Raw genomic sequence first — 23,376 nt, forward strand, 5'->3', positions numbered from 1 at the left:
AACTGTAGCATTTCAAATGATCTCAGCATATGGAGCAACACTTTATAAGATTAGCCTATTCAGCTGTACTTATCACCACCCACATGCATAGTAATGATTACAGACATATTAACTTCACCAAAAACATCAGTTATAGCCCATTATTTTTTACCTCAGATACGGGATCATTAGCAGCTGAAGGCTCCAACTTGATATTGTTATGCTAACTTTACATTTAGATCTGATGTGCGCTTCCCTGATTTTAGTGGAATGAAACTAATCAGATATTCTGGAGAAGATTTCCTGCTGCGTGAACCCGCTGATTTCATCGGCAGATAAACTGCAAAAGCTGTAATATCAGAAGAGTTTTGGCATCTTAATCACAGCCCCCCTCTGCTGCTTCCCACACAGTGGGAAACTCCTACTGGAAATAACAGTCCAAAATGGATTAAAAAAAGTATTTTTTAAGTGCTCATTTGTGTAAAAGACCCTTATCTCTTTCTTAAAAATGGGTAATAAGGATTTCATGGAACTCGAAAAACATCTTTTAATTGTGCAAATTAAAACAAGACACATTTAACTTGAAGTGTATGTTCGAGTGCTCTTTTCTGTTATCAGAGCTTCAGAGGCAATTTTTCTCAGCTGTAATGAAACACTAGCCAAATTTCCATCCAGTTTTTGTGCTGTTTTGTTATCGACAAAGAGGATATGCATAAAAAAAGCTTTGCGAAATTTGCTGTGTCCAGCCTGTTTCCATCCAACTTGCCTTTTACTGATAAAATGGTGTGCTTGATGACGTCATCCCTAAAAAACCCAATTGTCGCATAGGTTTTGGTGTATCACAAAAAAAAAAAAATCCCCTTGAGCTGTTCCCATACATAATTTCACATATTGTATTATTAAATTCTAGGCCTAAAAAAAAAAAAAAAAAAAAAAAATTATTTTTATTAAGGAGTTGCATGAGTTTTTTTTTTTTTTTTTTGGTACTTTGTTAGACTATTTAGATACTTGATGTTTAAGCAATATTTATAAGCAGGTGCAGTTGTATTATTATTATTTTTCTGATTAACTTTTATTAGACTGTATTGGAAATAGTTCATTTTGGTAATTTTATTTCTCCTAACCAACAACCGACAGTCGTTAAGCCATTATTAACCGTTAACTGTCAAGATTATGTTAAATTACAATTAAATTAAATTTGAATTGATACATGGCTGTGACCCATTAAAATACCTGAATTAATTTTAAATTAATTTTATACACGCAAAAAGCAGCATAAACAACAGGATTCACATGGTCACATCACGCGCAGAGCTTCTGTAAACAGAGAAAAACATAAACCTATGTATAAAAGAAATAAACAGACCTATATGCGAAATATATTTTTTCTAAATAATTAATAAATTAACAAAATGAAAGAAAAAAAACCTGCATCAAGTAGCAGCCTACAGTATATGCAGAATTTCGGTTCATTTTTGTAATGCGGTCTTGAGAAAGCAGAATCCTGTTTGTTTCCTTTATTTAAGCACAATATTTGTTTTTATTGTGAATGTACACAAAGAAAATAAACATTTAGAATAGTTTCAAATAATGTCTTATTGTTATATGACCACAAATATATGAGTATTGTAAGTTGTTTCCACTTTTATAAGGGGAAAATAATCAAGTGATTGTGCCGACACCACATTTATTTGAGTTAAAGCCCCTTTTCTCGACAAAAAGTGTTTTCAAACAAATTTTTGTCACATTTGAAGTATCGATATAGAATGTATGCGCTAAAGTTAAATGGAAAAAGATTGTGTCGACACATGAGAAATTTTATTGATAAATGGCATCAGCTTTCGGTAAAAATTTTGAAGCGAATATTTTTTTGTAAAAAATCCTTGGATGGAAACTTGGCCATTGATATCAAGAGAGCCCTTCACGTCTTCCTCAGGAAGACATGTTGTTTAGGGAACCTTGACTGGTGGTTCACCTCATGGAGCAGGGCCATGCACAGGGGGGTGCCCCTTTGACCTCATCGGCTGAGTTGCCCCTCTCACCAATCCCCCCATCACCCCAGCTCAAAGTGGTCTGTTACCGCTCCACTAAAGGTCCGCTGATTCCGCTAATCCGCTCCATGTTTTCCCGCAGCATCACTCTCAATCTGTGTGCCCGCTCTCTTGAGAGTGGAGACCACAGTTCCCGAAGCTCGTTGCATTAACAGGTAGATGCATGTGTTTGTATTTCTGTCAGTAATGATTTGCTCTTGGTCTTTTAAAACATTTACATTTATGCATTTATCAGACGCTTTTATCCAAAGCAACTTACAGTGCATTCAGGCTATACATTTTTTTTTTTTTTACCAGTATGTGTGTTCCCTGGGAATCGAACCCACAACCTTTTGTGCTGCAAACACAATGCTCTACCACTGAGCCACAGGAACAATGTGATAACAACGAAATATCCACATTCTTAGAGTGAGGGAGAGCCCACTTTTATCAAAACATCTACAATAAAGTCTGGAATTATTACAGAGTGTGCTGTCTTCTCTGTTAATCGTATTTTTGTAACAACTGGATAATTTGTATTAACAAGCACCCACCCCCCTAGTGCCCCTTTTTTGGTTTGGGCCACTGCCCCTCAAAATGTCTGTGCATGGCCCTGTCATGGAGTGACTGAGATACTGCCTGCATCAGTGCCCATTATCTTCCCTGATTGATAATCATGGCATGGAAAGGGATACAAACCCATAAACGAAGCTTAGCTCTGTTACGAATGTCAGCTGCTGACGTGACCTTGAGCAGAGAAAGGAGATTTCGCACGATTCTGGTGTTTGATGAATACAATATAGCAGAGGTCAACTGAGGTGCAAATGGGGTCATGAGAGTTTTATATGAACTGTGACAGAATGGTATATGGTAATTTATTTTTAAGTGGAATTTTTACAACTGTAAAAGAAAAGTTTATTTAAAAAGTTAATTGAATTTTTTTTCTTCAACTTTGTCTTTAGATTTATCTCTATTCACAGCTTGAAATGCATTTCCTGTAAAGATAGAATACAATTTCTGCAATGAATGCAAAAATTAATTGAGGTTTAATTAATGGTGTAGCTACAAGCCTTATGTAAGACATATTGTCTATATTTGAAATGTATTTATTGCTTTTTTTTCTCGTAGGTTAAAAGTTAATTTTCATACACTTCATACACTAAGATATAATTATTCCCAACCTTCAGAAATCATTCTAATATACTGATTTGGTGCTAAAGAAAAAAAAAATCATATTATCAGTGCCGTAAAAGGTTGTTGTCTGTCTGATTTATTTTGTTTATGGATTTTTTTTTTAAGTTTATTTAAAATAAACAGTGTAACAGTGTAAATGTATTTACTGTTACTTTTGCTAAATAATAATAATAATAATAATTGAATGCATACTTGCTTAGAAAAATTAAAATTAAAATTAAAATCGCTAGTCCAGTCATTTTGAATATGGTGCTTAAAATATTATGTTAAATGTAGATTATAATGGATGCAAAGATGAACTCTATGTGTCAAAAACACAGCCTTAAAAGATGAATATGCAAATATGCAAGTGTCACTGACTGAGTGTCCTTAAACTGCTGACACTTTCTGCATCTATTTTCACACTTGTTTTCAGTGCTCTTGTTCAGTCAATAATGAAGAAAAATAAATAGCAAAATGTTTTTCTTAAGAATGCCACCACCACTTAGAAATGTGTAGCTTAATTCTTTTTGACAGATGCAGTGTTGTCACAAAATGCTTCAGACATGTTTAAAAGGTTGAGAACCTTTGCAGTATAGCTTTTGACACATCTACTTTTATATTTGCACTGTATACGTAACCCTGAAACCGCATATAATCACGTAGTCGACAATGATGATCATGAGTTTGAATCTGATGTGTACAGATATTCAGATTATGCCTTTATTTGTCTTGCATCAAGCAACATCATGAAAGGAAGAATATCTTTTGAGGACTGTACATTTAAACTCACACTCATGAATAATTCATTATTTACAAGGTAGATTATACCAAGCAGTCTGCTTTTCTGGCGATGGCCGTTAAAAATCTAACTGTGTTCCCTTTGATAATTTGTTGACATGCCCCCGCTGTTGTTTCGAAAATAAAAATGACCTCACTGGAAAAGTGAAGGTCAGGCAGAGCTTAATGAAGGCCCTGTTGTCCTTTCCCATTGATTTCTCCACTAGCCTGTCTACACACAGTCCGACTGGCTCAGAGTTGCCATGGTAAAGGTCTTTTGGCAGAGGATGTGTTTCCTGGATGGAGTGCCTTGTGGAATTTGTAAATGTGCGGCACCTTCGAGCATCATTATCCCCTCCCCCTTGAATTCAGCTGGCCACACATCGGCACAAATTGGAGCCTTAAGCGTGGTCTCCATGAACCCCATTTGATGTGCTTTTTTCAGTGGATACGCAGATCAATATGAATGAAAAGTGAAGCAGAACAAATAGTTTGGCTTATGCACTGACATTCACTGGTGTTATATGGGTGAATCTTGCTGCTGAATGACATTCTCAAGACATTTATGCTATAGGTGTCAGGTGATATTAATGTTAATCACGGTTTTCTGATCAAAACTGAGGCAGCTGACATTTAGATCAAAATACCATTGTATATGTCAAGATGAGAATTAAACAGTTCATTGGCCATTTTGGGTTGTAAAGCTCAAAAACAGGAGCGCACAACGGTTGCGTGTGTTTGTGTTAGACACACGGTTTAGCATTTAGAATTTTTATCCTTTCACAAGTGTCAGAGAAGCATTATATGGATCATATCTAATCTCAGGATTTTCACAGCCTTAGAGTGACTTATAACAAGATTTCCTGTGAAATCCAACTAGGAGAATGTCACATTTCTCTGTACACTGACCTCAACATGAAAATGCCACTTTACTTACATGACCTAATACATTTTTGGTGCAGGTTAGGTTTGTTCTATGCAGTTGGTGCAGTTCTTCTCTCTCAGCTCGGTTTTAAATGACAGTAAAGATCTCAGTGGCTCAGCAGACTTTCTTGAGTTTGGAAATTGTGAGGCTGTCTTTTCTATTATTGCATGCCACGGTAGGGTTGTCAAGGTAAGAAAGTCTTGAGGGCGTTGCGTGACAGCGAACAGTTGGAAAGATAATTAGACTGAAGCGGCTTGAACAGCTGTTGAGCACCCAGTTAGGGCTTAAATTAAATGCAAGGTGATTCATTTTTGAGGGTTATACTGGAGCATCATTGATTCAGGCTCATTAATGGAGCTCAAAATTGTACTGTAGATAAGTAAATTCAAGCAGTTGTTTTGTTCTCTTTGTCTTTCTCTTACAGCTTTGTTTTTCTATGCTGAAAAAAAATAGGCCTATGTATTAGATAGATCTAGATACAGTTGTGGTCAAAATTTTACATACACTTGCAGTATCTGCAAAATGCATTTTCAGCTTAGTGCCATTTTGGCAATTCTGAGCTGTGTATGCTCTTCTGTGTCAGCCGCGCTGCGCCGATGCATTGTTTGCTTAAATACACGTAAAAAACGTATCATTGTGGCGCGGCTGATACAAAAGAGCGTACGGCATCTGCGTACAGCTCGGAATTGCCAAAATGGTGCTATGCTGATTTGGAGAGACACAGAAGAGAGGAATTGTTGAATAAAGTCATTATGTTTTTTTTTTCGTGTACAAAAAGTATTCTCATCACTTCATAACATTACGGTTGAATCACTGATGGCAGATGGACTATTCTGATGATGCTTTTCCTACTTTCCTGGATCTTGACACTGTTATTTATTTGGCAGTCTATGGGACAGTCTCAAGCCTCCCTGTTTTCATCCAAAATATCTTAAATTGTGTTCCGAAGATGAACAAAGCTTTTACGGGTTTGGAACGATAAGTGAATAATGACAAAATTTTCATTTTGGGATGGAGTATCCCTTTAAGAATCAAACGCATGTAAACTTTTGAACGGGGTCAGCTATTATTTCCTCTTGTGGACTATATGTAAACGTCTTTTATATTAAATATCTTTCAGGTCAGTACTAAATAAAAAATGACATGCATTTTGTTTGATCCCTCTTATTTTGGTTAAACTATTAATTTGGCAGATACTGCAAAGTGAATGTAAAATTTAGACCACAACTGTATGTGTGTATATATATATATATATATATATTATATATATATATATATATATATATATATATATATATATATACAATTTGGCATGGCATGGAAAGGGATACAAAATACAATACAAAATATACAATTAATTAAAATATATAAAAAATATATTAAAAGCAATATATTTTGTCATTTGAAGGTTCAAAAAAAAATATATTTTCAATTTGAAAATCTTTAAGCAGTGCATTTTGTAACACATGTAGCATATATTTCAAATGTATTATGGCCTAAAATGTTTTTTAGCTGTATGGTTTGTGAAGATGCTTGAATGGGTTGTGCTTGAATATTTGCATTGAACAACATCTTGGAGATTAATTGAGTTTACTCTGTGGCTTAGGCGCCTAGCATCAAACAACTATTCTCCTTGACAGATTGATCAAACAAGATTGGCAGAGCTTCCATCCGGAATTCTGAACACCATCACTTCTATTCACCGGCTCCCTGTCACAGTTTTGCGTATCAGAACTGACGGATTCACAAAGGCTCAGAAGCTTTAATGAGCCAAAGTTCTCTGCTCATCGAGGTGGCAGCTTGTGTCAGAAATGAAGCTCATAATAGCATGCCAGTCCAAGCTCCACTGAACATTTCCTACTGTTATGGTAATGGGTTACCACTACCTCACCAAACAGTTGGGGCTATTTTGCTCAGTTGTTATTTTTATCTTCCTTCCTTGTGTCTGTTTGAAATGATCTCTGAATGACCACAACATTTAGCGGTTCAGTGTAGCATTCCCTCCTTTCAGATGTAAATTCAGTTTTTACCTCAGAAAACAAATAATGCAAGATTTATTCCTTGACAGGCTTGAAGTGTTTTGTGCAGTTTTTCTTTCTGTGCATTTTGAACTGTCTGTGGAGAATCTATTGAAACAGAGAGCTGTGAAAGCATCAAACACTCGAGTCAAGAAGTGAAGGCCTCTTGAGGTAAGAGGGAAGGTAAAGTGGCATCACTGGTCATTCCAATAATTCAAATTGGGCTATGCTTTAAAGGGCATCCCGACATGAAAGCAGGTACACATCAGTGAACAGATGCTGCTCCTGGGTTCTGAAGTTGTCTCTTTTATGGCTTCTGCTGCTGCAAAAGAAACTATCCTCAGGTAAAAGAAATGTTTTTAAATGCAAACCAAGTCAACTGAAAAGATAAAAATCTTGGGAGACTCAGGAGATCTTTTATTGGGAGACTTAACCAAACCTTTCCTCTCCTTGGCAATTTTTCTTCCAGTTGAATTTGAATCAGGTTAACTTTTTTTTTTTTTTTAAACTGTCAGTCAACATTTTCCTGCAAAGTATGAGGCCAGTCACACTAGGTAAAAAGTCTGGCTTCAAATCCGTTTCAATAACCACTCATCCGAAAATATTGACACGTCTTTTTAAAGCCACTACAACAATCAAATAACCATCACTATTCATTCAGAGCAACATAATTGCTGTTGTTTTTGTTAGTAAGAATGAAGGACAGAGGGCAGCCATCATCATATTCCCTGTAATTGCTTTTTGACTGATGTGCAGCTGCCATTGAATTGAATCATGCCAGATTACCAGCCGAGTTTCAGACCCACTGTGGCTCTAAAGAAAGTGAATCAGTTGTAGAAGAGCCCAGGTCTCGAACAATTTGCCAGATCCATCCTTTCCCATAGAACTAATCTTCAGTCATGCTAGAGAGAAATGCATCGTGCCTTTCATTGGAAGATGTGCAAAAACATTTTTCGGATTTTCAAATTATGTAGGGTGAACATGTGAAATCAGTTGTCTTGTCCTGAATTCCCATGTTGCAGCATCTGAAGATGTGAGTCTATATGTATTTAACCTAACAAAACACCAGTTTAAAACCACACATGCCATGTTCAATAGTACAAGTACTTTGTTCAGTTCTTATTTGTAAGTGAGATATAATAATAATTATATTTATTCAGACTTGTTTGACTTTATTTTGTCTGTGGAACACAGATATTTTGAAGAACGTTGTGGTCCAAACAAGATTAGACCCATTTGATATTCACTGTTTGGACATAAACAACACTGCCATTTTTCAAAGAATCTGAATGTCATGCAGGTTTGAAATGAAATGAAGGTGAGTAAATGCATTTACTTTATGAAAACATTTGTCAGTTTCTTTAAAAGAAAAGCATTGCAATATAGATTATAGATTAAGTGTGACCAGAACTGTAACAAGGGAGTGTTCCTTGGCATGTACTGTAGCAGTGAGCTTCAGTTGTAGTATGTGGAATAGGGAATTATTCTATATACAAGTTCCAAAATGGACCACGATCAAAGCATTACCCAAAGAGGTGTAGTGAGAAACGCTGTTTATATACAGTAGGTGTTGGCCTAATTTTGAGGCCTGCAGCTTGAAAGAGATAGAGAGACTGAGAGAGACAGAGAGAGAGAGACCGAGAGCAAGATGAAACCGTTTGACATTTATAATTCTGTCCCTTGATAGTGAATTTGCTTGGCGGGGATTGTGTGTGTGTGTGTGTGTGTGTGTGTAGTAATGTGGAGGTGGTGGTGGGGCATAGCAAGGACAGAGAGCAGTGGTGCATAGAATTATCACTTGCATTCCTGCCCCAACATTTTGGATCATAATCATTTTGATATGTTCATAAATCATGTAGCTTGGGAAATCAGGAATTTAGAAGTGAAATGTGTGGCCCAGTTCTTAAAACCCTGAAGGATTCTCACAGCTGCTTGATAGTCAAATAATCTAATTTTTTTTTCTAGTAAATATTGTTGGATGTCACTGCAAGGCTGTTGTACTAACAAAAGAGATTGGAAAAATTATCTTATGATGTTTCCGAAACTGAATTTGCCTTTAATACTGATTATTCCTGCCTGGCTGTACAGTAAAAATTAATTTTCATCACATTCATGTCACTATAATGACTCATTGTGAGTTCATGCATTTCACATGTACTTACTAATCATTATATTGATTAGACAATCATGTAATTTAGACATTTAATGACTGTATTGCGCCTCATTCCATACTCCATCTCTGTCTCCACCCCCTCTCTCATTAGAGCCCATTTTCTGTGACGTTGGAGAGTTTCTATGCGGTGACCAGCTGACCTGTGTGTCCGAGAGCTGGCTTTGTGATGGGGAACCAGACTGTCCAGATGGTTCTGATGAGATTCTGGACAAATGTAAGTAACCATTACACCAACCCACAATGTCACAAAACATCTCTACATTCCCATATCTCCATGCACCAAAAAAATCTGCATCAACCTGCACATGCTTGTTCCTCACTTTGTTTAATTCCAGATTGCACTTTACATGCAAAATGTGGGGAATTGTATTCATGAAAAGGTCGATCAGTTTATGCTAAAACTATGTGCCCAACTGGTTCATGTAGATGCAGGACATTTCTAGACAAATTTCATTTATTACAGATTCCAAGCACAGTGGGTCAACTATTCTCACCACTGGTATTCTATTATCATTTAGATAATTCATGTTCACTCTGTTTTGTTTATAATGCCTTAGAATGGATTCCAGGCATATTTATCATGGGAATTTTGAGAATCTCATTACCATAGATTATGATTATGTATCGACAAGAAATGCATTTCAAACAGCTTTTCACAACAAAATGTGCAGTGGAATTTAATGTGTTTGTAAGCCAACACAGACTACTATCAGATGAGTGTGCTAACAGCACTCCACTGGCATGGGTAAATTTATTCATGCGTTTGTGCATATTGAGCACCCTGAGGTTACTGTGTTACTTACTATAGTGGAGTAAAATCAGTGAATGTGCTGCCCCTTTAATCTAGGAAGCTGTGCACAATTTTTATCATGTAATGTACATTATCTATGTATTTAGACATAGGACTGAAAAGATGCACATAAAAAGTCAGTGTACATTTTTTACAAATTATTTTATGTCAAATCAAAATGATCCAGGTCTAAAATGTATATTTTTGCCAATGTTAAACCATGCAAAAAAAAAAAAAAAAAGATTTGGCTAAAGATTATCCATAAATTATTAAATAAAATATTTTCCCAAAATGGTAGTCGTGGGGTAAAGTGTGCCATCTGCTTCAGGGTAAGCAGTGCCAGTGACTCAGCTGATGGTGATAATAAGCTTTGCATCTAAATGCAGGAAATACTGTGGAAATACATTGGTCTTGTTAAAGTAGTGGCCAATTTGTTTTTTTTTCCCAAAAATCTGAGGGAGTGCTGGCAAAGAAAAACCCACCTTTCAAAGAAAATCAAGAGTTTGGTTCCCACATTGATTTATGCACTGAAAAAGCTACCTCAGCCACACAAAGCCTGGACAACTACTAGGACACATTTCATATTTCCCTGCAGCCTTGGTGATTGGAATGTGACATAAGAAAATATAAGTTTCTTCAGTCTAATAATGGATCTTTTGTATACTTCTTTTGTCAAGAATCTTTTTTCCCCCTGTGAAAAATATTAACTTTATGAATATCTCATAATTTGCAGTGGGTTAAGACTCTAAAACTGGATAGTGAAATTGGATATTTTATTTATCTCTCTTTTTTTTTTTTGGTAATTAGCATTAAATACTGTTTCTATTGTCTCGCATTCAGGACACTTTGTTCTAATTTGAGTTAACAGCAGGGATCCTTAAACATATTTAGATGCATTAATTTCACCTCTATCTTCTTTCCCCTTGCCTAGTGGTTAACTTAAGTAAAAAGTGGCACAGCTTACCCCACTCTGTCCTCTGCTTTAATTTATCCTCACCTTTTTTAATTTTCACTTCATTAATTTTGACTCTTCATAGAAAGGACTACAGTCATTTAAAGTCATCGATCTGAGACACTGAACTGGCATTCTTATTCACTGGTTAATACTCATACCAATCTTCAAAGTAATTGAAATTTTGAAGCATGCTATTGCTTCAAAGTTGAAGAACACTATTGTAATTGCCAAATACATCTCTACCTAATGTATCACTCACAGTGGGACTGTTTATATTATACTATGTCGCTTATAATATTCCTCAAGTAAGACTTGCTTGAGAACACCTTAAACGACTGTCTACTTGTTCTCATGTAACTAAATCTAATGATGAAGTGATACTGCAGAAGCTGTCTACACTTGCTTCATGTTATTATGTTCAACTCTTAATCCTCTTAGATTTATAATAAGATTCACCTGGAGTGTTTTTAATTTCTGAGCCTAGCTGTTACCTGATATTTAGTCATTGGTTTTCATCTTATAGTTATTGTTTTTCTTTTTCAATATTCTGGACTGTTCGTTTCCCTAGCGTTGGTGTGACCAAGTTCTGCCACCACAGAGAAATGTAATCACTGCATTATCAGGGCCTCCAGGGAAGGCCAGCTGCACATTTTCAGTGCCACATGGCCAGCGAGAACCTGAATAGGCTGCCCATCCAGCTTCCCTATGGGACCAGCCCAACATCTAGGGTTATCAGGGGAGCTGGGAGACAGCCCACTTTCCTGTAATGAAGAAAAACGTATTGTGATGACAGTCTCGGAGCTTTCCAAGCACATCATGCTATTTCCTATATTGGTCAGTGGAGTATGACCTGAGTGTTTTGACATGAGTTATGAGTAGAATGACCATACAGCCAAGATAATCTCTGTATCATTAAAGAGAACTGTAGGAACATTGAAAGCTCAATGAGGAATGGCTTCTTATGGTTTAAATGAAACAAAATAGGTCATTTCAGTGCTCTTCACTCTGTTCCATATGTTCCTGCTTTTTGTCTTGAATGTAATGTTCTTTATCAGGAAATACAAAGACATGCTTCAGTGACAAATTGCTCGACTCTTTTTCTTTTTTTCTTCCTCCCTTGAAGTTTGAATTGAACAGAGAGGGTGAGAGAGATTGATTTTTGTTTTGTTCTCATTTTTGTTCTGGGCAAAGCATTAACTCGCAACACTCAGAAGGCGATGCAGGCGGTGAGCCACAAGGCGAGCACATGATGTTCTTGTTTTTGAAGAGATGACAGGCATGTTTTCTTTAGACATCTGTCAAGTTAATTGTACATCACTGGCCCTTAAACCCTTCTTTGATCAAATATACGTTATAGTATCTGGGTTACACTTAAAAGAGGCTCTGTTATTCACTCAGGACACAAGAACATGCCAATATATATATATATATACTTTCTTTCTTTATTTCAATTCAAGTATATTTGTATAGTGCTTTTTACGATACAAATCGTTATATTTTCGTTGGCAAAATTGAGCAAAACAGACAACATTGTGTCTAAAATAACACAATATTAACTTCTTATTCATTGAACTATTGTATAAGATCAGTATCACATGTGCACTCATGTGATATTGCACTTACTGCTCGTGCGATATTGCTGAACTAGGCTATATATCTATATATATATTTCTGATTCTGATATGAGACAAAAACTCAAACAGGGGCACTTTTGCCCCATTTGTTGAATTTTAGGGACATAATAACTACGTTCCCTACACTGTAAAAAATAAAAAGTTGAGTTAACTTAAAAAATTAAGGTAATTTGCTGCAAAGCAATTTTGAGTTTACTCAACTTCCATGATTAAAGTTTTGCCAAATCATTGTGGAAAGTTGATTGAAACTGCTAGTTTAAGTTAGGTATACCTTCCTCAGTAAGTACATCTAACTAGTCATCCTGAGTTTGTTTAAAGTTTAAAAAGGGGGTTGAGTGAACTTTAAGAAATGAATAGGGAGAACTACAGACTGGAAGTTCACTAAACTCAAAAAAGCTTTGCAGCAAATTACCTTAATGTTTTAAGTTGGTTCAACTTAATTTTCTTCTTTTAATTTACAGTTTTAAATCTTGCATTCAAACTTCTTCCACAGATTCCTGTATGGCCTTCACTTTAAAAATCAAACACAGAGATTTCAAAACCATACTGTAAACACAAATAAAGACTAATTTTTACAGAAAAATATTTATTTGACAATTCTGCCAAGCAACACATTTTCTGTCAGCATGAAATGCAAACACTTGGACTTGGATATAGTTCTAATCCAGTCATCAAAATAAAATAAAATTAAATTAAATAAAAATAAAAGGCAAAAGAGAGGCAATCTTGAAATGCCTTTAAAGTGCTGGAGTAAAACAACACAAATGCTCTTAAAGTGCTAAACAAAATTGTTCTCAAACAAGAGCCAGAATAACAATCTTAAAATGCAGCAGCAATAAACGACTTCAGAGTTTCAACATGTGCTTGAGGTATCAAGTATTACAACTGTTAAAACACAACTTAGTCATAAAACCTTACATTAAAAACTCAAAACTGTCTTTGGCATATGTTAAACTGTTATACAGCTACTGAACTAACAGGAACAAATCAGTACTTGCACTTTTGATTAGCCATATGAACTGCAGCTACTTAAACTTTAACAATTTGTTTTTGAAGGACTGGACTCTTGCAGAGCACTGGGGGTCAAGGCCGATAAACACTTTCTGAATGGTTTCAAAAGTGTATTTTAGTTCTTTAGGATAGCTAATGTTGAGAGCGTAAATCAAGCCAAATAGGAGAGCAACAGCTGTAGGGAGGTCTTGAACATTATACAACACAACTTGCTCCTCTAGAACTACAGACAGGCACCTTACATTTGGGTTTGAATGGATGGTGGCAACGTCATCTTCAATGACAGTTAAGATACCCATCTTCATCCCTTTTGTGCGAGTGTTTTCTGGGTCTGTGTCCTGCATCAAAAAAAAACAAAAAAACAACAAAGACAGTATCAAAACACATTTTTAAATTGATTAAATTCTGCTGGACCACAAAGAGTTTTTTATATTGTTTGGTCATTTTCCATTGTGTTTGCTTTGATATAACACTTTTTTAATTTGTGCTGTTAGACTCATCACTGAGAATGATTCAACTTGGATTATTCAATAAATACATTTTTGCCAACACTTTGTCTCCTCCATTCTACTCTTTCAGAGAACAGTTAGCAGATTAGTTTCGGACACCAGACAAAACTGTTTTCTCTTTACAGCATCTGGTCATACCTCAGGTATGAGTGTATACGTTGACAACAGACTGATAACACGCTTACCAGGCATGACTCCAGGAAGTTTCTAGACTTTTTTCCCTCATAAACAAAGGTAGACCTTTGAGAGCTGTAGCTTTTCTTTGAGCAAGCACATCAGAAGCCTGAATGACACAGAAAAAAGTTATATGCATGTTATATTCAACCAAAAGCTTAGGGCTTACCTTTAAAGGAACACTCCACTTTTTTTGGAAATAGGCTCATTCTCCAGCTCCCCCAGAGTTAATAAATTGAGTTTTACCATTTCTGAATCCATTCAGCCGATCTCCAGGACTGGGGATAGCCCTTTTAGTATAGCTTAGCATAGATCATTGAATCCGATTAGACCAGTAGCATCGTGTTCAAAAATGACCAAAGAGTTTCGATATTTTCCCTATTTAAAACTTCAATCTTCTGTAGTTATATTGTGTACTAAGACCGGCGGAAAATGAAAAGTTGATATGGCTAGGAACTATACTCTCATTCCGGCATAATAATCAAGGAACTGTGCTGCCGTAACATGGCCGCACCAGGTGCACTAATATCATGCAGCGCCTGTGGAAATAGTCCACAGCGTGCAACACACACTCCCTGTGCAAGCAAGAGGATCTGGCTGTTTTCAGGCGCTGCGTGATATCACTGCGCCTGCTGGCCAATGGTAGGGCAGCACAGTTCCTTGATTATTACGCTGGAAAGAGAGTATAGTTCTTAGCCATATCGGCCTAGAAAATCGTAACTTTTCATTTTCCGCTGGTCTTAGTACACGATGTAAGTACAGAAGAGTCAAGTTTTAAATAGGGAAAATATCAAACTCTTGGGTCATTTTTGAACACGATGCTACTGGTCAAATCAGATTCAATGATCTATGCTAAGCTATGCTAAAAGTGCTATCACCAGACCTGGAGATCAGCTGAATGGATTAAAAAAAAACAGTAAAACTCAACTTTTTAACTCTGGGGGAGTTGGAGAATGAGCCCATTTCCAAAAAAGTGGAGTGTTCAAGGGCAACTATTATGCTCACTCACAGGTTACAAATTTTACAATGTTTACATGATTTGACAAAAGAATTACTTAATTTGCTAAATTATTACTTGATCAAGTTGGTCTAGGAGGGTCTTCATTTCATCTCCATAGGCTCCACCACGTGATCGGTACAACATAATCATCTTTGATGTGTATTCATCCAAAGAAGACAAAAAGGTACTCTTCAGGTTGGTTTGTGTAATTCTGTAAAACTCAGCACAGACCTTAACACACACACACACACACACACACACACACACACACACACACACACACAGAGTGAACAGTAAGAATTAAGACTACACAAGTTAATTAATCTTTAAATAAATAAATCATCTCGAATACATAAACTCACCTGATCTTCCAAAAACAATGCTGGCCATTGTTTTAGGACATCAGCCACAAGAGGTTCTTCATCAACTATCTCCTTCCTTCTCAGAGAGAACGTCAGATCCATTTTGGAGTCAACAACTGCCATGCTGAAATGTTTCTTCTTCATTTCCTCTTGTAGTGCATCTTTTTCCTTTTGTAAGGAATAATCTGTCTGCCCTACTGGGTTGTCCGGGAGGAAGTTTATCTCACATCTCTTTGCTTTCTTTAAACATCTAGAGTCATTGTTCACTCTTTTTTGGTTCACAGTGACTTCAGAGCAACCTGCTGTTCGGAGTTTCTGACGGTAGTTTCCAATCTTATATTTGATGCTCATAGTCCAGCTGTGATAACCTGTTCCTGAGCCTGGGTCCTTTAGACATGGATACTTTTCAATCAGTGCAGCAGACACAGACTCCAACTCTTGATTGTTTGGGTAAGCTTTGAATGAAAAAAATTGCCTGAGCTATGCTGTCCAGGATGTCCATTTTCAATTCTCTTGGTACAGTGAGCAGTGTTCCATCTTCTTTAAAATTCCCATTCCCTTTCTCAAGCCGCAACTCAACATCATAAGAGAACTTGGGAATCGGGAAAGGAGATGGCCACTGAGAATTTCCATGCTGTCTCACAGACACAAAGGGGAAAACTCTGGTTTGAGCTATCAGATGGAGAGGACACACTGGCAGTGTCTAAAGAGGAAATCGAGGTCTCTGGTTCTGAGTCTTCAGGTACTTTCTGGAGTATCTTCAGCACTGCTCTTTCTGGTGGAAGCTCTGTTATATTGGTCAAGTTACAGAGTTCATTTCCGAACTCAGGATCCTCAAACTGAATCAGAAAATCATCCTTGATTTCAAGCCTTTCTTGAAGAATTGTTTTCAAGTGTTCAACCGAAGTGAGATTTTCCAAAATATCCAGCCTCCTAATATTATCAGGGGCCAACACAACACGGAGCCGCATATTCTGTAAAACAAAATTCTGATTAAAAATAAATCAAGTACATTAAGTATATGGCAAAGCTTAATATGTGGTAACATGTAAAATTACTTAAGGGGGTAGTTCCAAAATAAAAACTCATAATTTGCTAAGCCTTGCCAAGTCACATAATTCTAAATCTGTGTTACTTTCTAATGCAGAAGAAAAAAAAATAATTTTTTAGAACGAATATCTGTCTTTTCAACACAACAGCAGTGTATACTGACTTGCTGAAAGGTTCCAAAAACATTATAAAACTTGGGATATAATGCACAAGTAAAATGCACAAGTAAAATGAAGTACTTTTGAGATTTCCGGGTCTTTTTTAATCTTTAAAGTTAGATATATGGCACTATTGAGAATAAAAAAAAAAGCAGACTGTCAAATTCACTGAAGGAATAGTTTACCAAAAATGAAAATTCTATCATTATTTACTCACCCTTATGTTGTTTCAAACCCCTAAGACCTTTGTTCGCCTTCAGAAACAAAAATTAAGATATTTTTTGATTAAATCCGAGAGCTCTCTAACCCTACATAGACAGCAAAGGGTCCTACCATATTCAAGGTCCAGAAAGGTACCAAGAACATTGACAAAATTGTCCATGTGACATCAGCGGTTCACCTGTAATTTTATAAAGCTACGAGTATTATTTGTGTTTGCAAAAAACAAAAAAAAAATACCTTTATTCAACAATTCTTCTCCTCAACGTCACCCTAGTGGCATTTTGGAGAGTACCAACAAAAAGTGTTCTCATAGCTTCATAAAATTATGGTTGAACCACTGATGTCACATGGAATATTTTGATGATGTTCTTGGTACATTCCTAGACCTTAAACGTGGTTGGACCCTTGCTGTCTATGGAGGGTCAGAGAGCTCTCGGATTTAATTAAAAATATCTTAATTTATGTACCGAAGACGAACAAAGGTCTTACAGGTTTGGACTGACAAGAGGGGTGTGAAATTATTGACAGAATTTTCATTTCTGAGTGAACTTACCCCTTTAAAACAACCACTTTTGTCTTCTGCATTAGGAAGTCATACAGGTCTAAAATGTAATTTACATTTTGGGGAACAGTTCCATCAACCTGTGACATACTTTGTTACGTTAAAGTTCAAATCAGAATACAATGACCCACTTTTAATGTAAATTGTGTGACTGTGAAGAACAATTAATGGAGAAGGAATCTCTTTAGCGCAATCATGTTCCTTCCCTGAACTGTATACGACGTGAGAGGATGAGGATCATTAAGATCATCTGGCTCAAGGATTTCAATTGCACTTGTTTCAGAAAAACTCATAACACCTGTAGTGCTCAATGTACCATGATGAAAGCCTTTTGCAAAGAAAGGCCACCTTGTTAGCATTGGCAAGTACACTAAGTATTCTGAAAAAATCAGGCAAGCCACTGCATTGACCTGAGGACAAAATCATGCCTTCACTGAAGTGAATTCCATGCAAATGCACATCAGACGCAAGTGACAAAACCTCTTTGTGCGGGTATTTTTTACGAACTGCAGTCTTCTGCAGTTCTTCCAATGTACATGTTCTTACAGTTTTTACCTTCTGCACAGACAAAGGTGACGAAAAGAGACTTGGACCATTGAGATAATGGGCCATCATAAGCTGATGCTTAGTTGCCAAGGTGAGTGGAATGTTTTTAAAATTGTGGACATCACGCACAACACCTTTGAAATAGCTGTGCTTTGCCTCGAATCTGAATGTCCAAAGCTCGACTAATGGCCCAGAACAGCGAATCAGGTGTGGATAATGCTCCACGTAGTGGTGTTTCGGGCGCAATTTCAGGTTTGGGAATGTGTCTTGGAGTAGTTGTCTGTGTTCTACAATTTTTCGTTCTAAAAAGCATAGCATTGCTTCTGAGAACTTGACTGACATAACCAACACCACTATCGCCCTCAAGTCCATCAAAATTTCCCAAGCAGGCTCAGAATTGGGTACAAGATTACCAATCAATAATGGTAATAAGCGTAGTAATGCCCAATTCTCATGCCCATTCCCACCTATGGTTTTCTTTGAGAAACTGGACCGGGAAATTACTTGGGGTCTGTTTACTCTGTCTGAGTCCTTGTAAGGAAAGGACTTGATACATTTGTTCAGAGTATCAAGAGTAAAATATTTCTTTGTGATGAGTTCTTTTAAGCACACTGATAACTCAGATGGAACAATTCCTTCCAAAGTGTCATGGAGGACATCTGGAGGGAACCCAGTTATTGGGTGAAAGAAAGAAAGGTGCTTACTGAGAACACATTCTTTTTTTACACCCAGTCTGCTCTGAAGCTCATGGTGGTCTCTCAGTTCATTTGTAATGGAGTTGTGCTGTTCAACGGTTCGAAGCTGAAAACAACTAGCATATTGTGTCTGTATGTCATCTTTGCTGACTTGGCAAAATCTACACAGGTTTTCAGCCTGAAAGCTTTCTTGAAAGCCACCAAGACTGTGAGCCCCAAGATTGTCAGCACATACACAATACACCGTTCCTCTGAGATGTGCATTCAGTGCTTCAACAAACACACCTTTCTGCTCCAGGTCTTTCATGTCCTTTAACAGTGGATCAAAAAATTTGTCATAGCCAAACTGTTTTATATCACTGCTTTTTCCAAGCATAGCAAGTTGTATTGAGGAAAGTGTAGAACGGAATTTGGCAGGCAAATTCAGAAGCACCCAATAAACTGCTGTGATTTTGTGAATCTTTTTTGAAGTCCCCAGGGGATTGCAAACCTCAAATTCATCAGTGTACATCGACATTGAAATGCAATCACTTTGTACCCCTAAAAGTTGGTTTTCTTTGTAATACTTCCCACTACGAGTTGATGTGTACTGTCCTGGTAAATCCTCCTCAACAAAAACAGCTTTTTCCAAGACATCTGCTCTGTTCAGCAACACTTCAAGAACTTTCAACACCGGGACATACACAAAGCTATTTTGGTGTAGTCTATCAAATCGGTACTCCACAGGATCAATTACTTGAAAATGCTCTTTAAAATAAGCATTCCATCTGTATTCTGTTGAGAGAGTACCCTTCTTTGCAGTGGCTGTAAAAACAGGATTTGTTTTGAGCACTTCTGCTGATAACAATTCAGCAAGCTCTTCTGCCAATGACTCATCAATGTGACTTTCATACTTTCTTAAAATATCCCTGATCGATTGTTTTGCTGTATACCTAGACAAGGAAACAATATCACACATCCAACTTAATATCTCCTGAATTGCACTTTTTGAAACATGCAAAATTGTCTGCATGTAAAGGATCAATGATGCAAGTTTGTGCTCCAGACTTCTATACTCTACAGGCTCTAAATACACGTTTGTTTCATGTTCAGAAGGAACTGCAGGAACAGTGACATCACTAACATTTGACTGCAGATTCTGCATAGGATCTGTTGACTCTTCCGACCCTGTCTCTTCATTGCTTTCCAAACGATCAGTTCGCAATGTAACAGAAGAGCTAAAATCTTCAAAACCTTGAGATTTATGCTTCCGAGATATGTGGCTACTAAAAGTTGAAAGGACATTAGTTGTCAGCTCACAATCTTTAAAAGGACAACTGACTGTGTCATGCCTCCTCAAATGATTTCTGATATGGTTTAAAAACTGGGATGGCTGACAAACATCTTTGAAATCACATAACTCACATGAAAAATTAAAGTGGTCATTAAGTGCAGCAGTGTGTTTGTGTGATCTTGTCAAATGTGTTTTTTAACGCACCTACAGTTTTAAAAGTGCAGACGCAGTCAGTATACAAGCAAGGATGCTGCCAGGATCGCCCTTGATAGTGCCGAAGCCTGTAGTGTTTCAAGAGGACCTCTCTGCTACTGTGGGAAAATTTGCAAAGCTTACACTGCATTCCAAACCTAAGAAAAGAAAAACAAAATCAGTTTGACATGCAGTGTTACATTCTAACTAAATTGACATGAATTGTTTAAAACACAACATAAGTATTACAAAAAGGAGAATATTAGATAAATCACATTCAATGCAAAAGAACAATGCCAAATTACATTTAACCAATTAAATAGTGCTAAGAAGAGGTATGCTAAAAAAAAAACTAAGCTCCTGAAATATTAGACATTTGCTGATAATTCAACATGATTATATATATTCGGTGTTTTAGACCAGATGTTATGTGAAGCACGTTATGTTCTATGTCTAAGATCATAAACAACCACACGGTTAACAAGGTTAAGAATACCCTATAACTTAAATGTAAATGCTGTTTTTCCCTCTATTTATCAGTACTACAATAGTGACGACTTTTTTTGTCAATCGTGTAACGTTATTCACTCAGATTTTTTTTCCAAGTAACTTAACGTTAGTGCTCTGTTTTGTGGCGTGGCTTGACGAACAATAATCACGTTTTTTGCATTAACGTTTGCCAAAACCGATTTGCAGAAATAAAAACGAGGACTGACCAGGCAGAGGATTCTGCTTAGTCTTAAAAGCCTTCCTCTAACGCAAATCAAGCATCCAAAGAAAGATTAATTCTCAATTTAGCATTTGTAATTCGCATTAGGCATATGAATGTGTTCAGTATGGCTTTCGTATGCTTCTTTGATTACATAAAAATAACCTTACTGGACGACTCTATTAACTCCATCCACAACACACACTCCATTTAAATACAGTTTACTGTAATAACTATAACTTACACAATAAATTCGTGTATTTTATTTGTGTTTTAATTCAAATTTTACAAAGCGAACTGAACATGGCCTTCAAATGAAGCACGTGAAGTAAACTAGAAGATCGCTAAATCATTACATTCCTTAGAATAGTCTTTCCAAAACACAACGTTACATTTTACGGTAAGCATTTGTGTAATTTATTTAGATTATTTTCGATAATAAAACTAAAAGAAAACTTACCTGAACAAGAGAACATCGAGCCCCTTCTCAAATGCAGTTGATGAGGGGAAACCCCGTGCAAAATGCCGCGGAAACAGACTGCGCATGCGCAATGATAGTAAGTGAAGCACTCGACTGAAGAAATCAAAAATATTACGTTTTCCCAACTTAATTGTTTATTTTCATTGCACAAAACAGTAGTAAACATGCAGTTAAATAATTTTTATAAGTAAACTCAACACTGTGCTCAAAAATGTGTCCACCTAACTTATAATTTTAAACTGAGTTAACAATTTGCGAGTTGGATTTTTTACAGTGTAGGCTCCATCAGTTGTTGGCCTGCATCATTTGTAATCAATCAACTGTATGAAATGTCAGATGATTGTATACTGTATATATCAGCATGGCTGTGATTAGGCCAGAAGCACAAGGTGGTGATACCAGTACAATATCTCACGGCTCTGAACCAATCAGATTTGAGAACCAGAACGAACTGTTGTATATATATATATATATATATATATATATATATATGCAGTATACACACATTGACGTTTACATTTAAAGAAGTTAAAATTCAGCTTTCAAGTTTTTTTTTGATAGGGAAAGTGCACATCAATAATACATGAATGTACAATGTGCCAGAATTAGCCAGAAGACTATTTTGCATCTGCAGTCCTTGGACTGATGGTAAAATTGTCACCCTAAAAATATAAAATAAATAATCTCTACATAATATATACATGCTCCAAAATACAATGTATGCTATATCTAAAAATAAATAAATAAATAAATAAATAATAATAATAACTAGAATGTACATTTCCTGAAGAAAATGTGAGTGGTGCTTGCAGTGGCAAAACTCGGCGCTCGGTTGCTAAGGTGTTTTTAGGCGGTTGTTAGAGCGGTTGCTAGGGTACCCAAGGTGGTTGCTAGGTTATTTCGGGTGGTTGCTAGGGTCCCCAGGAAGGTTGCTAGGGCCGTTGCTAGGGTACCAAGGATGGTTGCTAATGTACTTGGGGTGGTTGCTAAGGTGTTGCTAAGCGGTTGCTAGGGTGTTCTGGGTGGTTGCTAGTCGGTTGCTAGGCAGTTGCTAAGGTACTTGGGGTGGTTGCTAAGCGGTTTCTAGGGTGTTCTGGGTGGTTGCTAGGCGGTTGCTGGGCAGTTGCTAAGGTACTTGGGTGGTTGCTAAGGTGTTATTAGCCGGTTGCTAGGGTGTTCTGGGTGGTTGCTAGGCGGTTGCTATGGTAACCTGGGGTTGTGGCTAGGCAGTTGCTAAGGTGTTTGTGGTGGTTGCTAAGGTGTTGCTATGCGGTTGCTAGGGTGTTCTGGGTGGTTGCTAGGTGGTTGCTAGGCAGTTGCTAAGGTACTTGGGGTGTTGCTAAGCGGTTGCTAGGGTGTTCTGGATGGTTGTTAGGCGGTTGCTATGGTAACCTGGGTGGTTGCTAGGCAGTTGCTAAGGTATTTGGGGTGGTTGCTAAGGTGTTGCTAGGCAGTTGCTAGGGTCTTTTGGGTGGTTGCTAGGCAGTTGCTATGGTAACCTGGGTGGTTGCTAGGCGGTTGCTAGGTAGTTGCTAAGGTACTTTGGGTGGTTGCTAAGGTGTTGCTAGGCGGTTGCTAGGGTGCTCTGGATGGTTGCTAGGCGGTTGCTATGGTAACTTGGGTAGTTGCTAGGCAGTTGCTAAGGTACTTTGGGTGGTTGCTAAGGTGTTGCTAGGTGGTTGCTAGGGTGCTCTGGGTGGTTGCTAGGTGGTTGCTATGGTAACCTGGGTAGTTGCTATGCTGTTACTAGGTGGTTGGTAGTTGTCACAGATGGTCACTATGTAGTTTATATAGAGTTCTTAGCATGTTGTTAGCCAATTTGAGCACTTAGCTAATCAATATTAGCATGTAGCTATTCACTGCTAGCATGACTAGCATGTTGGAATTCCAGTTTGCTAGCATGAGTAAAAAAAGCCAAACGCCTTGTTTCTACGATGTTCTGATTCAGAGATATATGTCTTGCAGGATGGTTGCT

At 37.1% G+C, this 23,376-nt stretch overlaps 1 protein-coding gene and 1 long non-coding RNA gene across 2 annotated transcripts in view; one reads left to right on the forward strand and one right to left on the reverse strand.

The window, feature by feature from the left end:
* The window catches only part of LOC109095779 (low-density lipoprotein receptor-related protein 1B-like), a 281,776-nt gene that overhangs the window by 74,253 nt on the left and 184,147 nt on the right, over positions 1-23,376 (forward strand). The window contains exon 2 of the mRNA XM_042764066.1: positions 9,170-9,292. Within this exon, the coding sequence (XP_042620000.1) occupies positions 9,170-9,292 (123 nt within the window). The remainder of the gene's footprint in view (positions 1-9,169; positions 9,293-23,376) is intronic.
* Positions 16,171-21,462, reverse strand: LOC122146150. The gene is made up of 3 exons (XR_006160851.1): positions 21,381-21,462; positions 20,224-20,369; positions 16,171-16,487 (listed from the first exon to the last, which is right to left on the reverse strand). It is a non-coding gene; the product is annotated as an uncharacterized LOC122146150 (long non-coding RNA).

This window comes from Cyprinus carpio, chromosome A9 (genome assembly GCF_018340385.1).
Source record: "Cyprinus carpio isolate SPL01 chromosome A9, ASM1834038v1, whole genome shotgun sequence".
In the NCBI taxonomy this organism is placed as follows: Eukaryota; Metazoa; Chordata; class Actinopteri; order Cypriniformes; family Cyprinidae; genus Cyprinus; species Cyprinus carpio.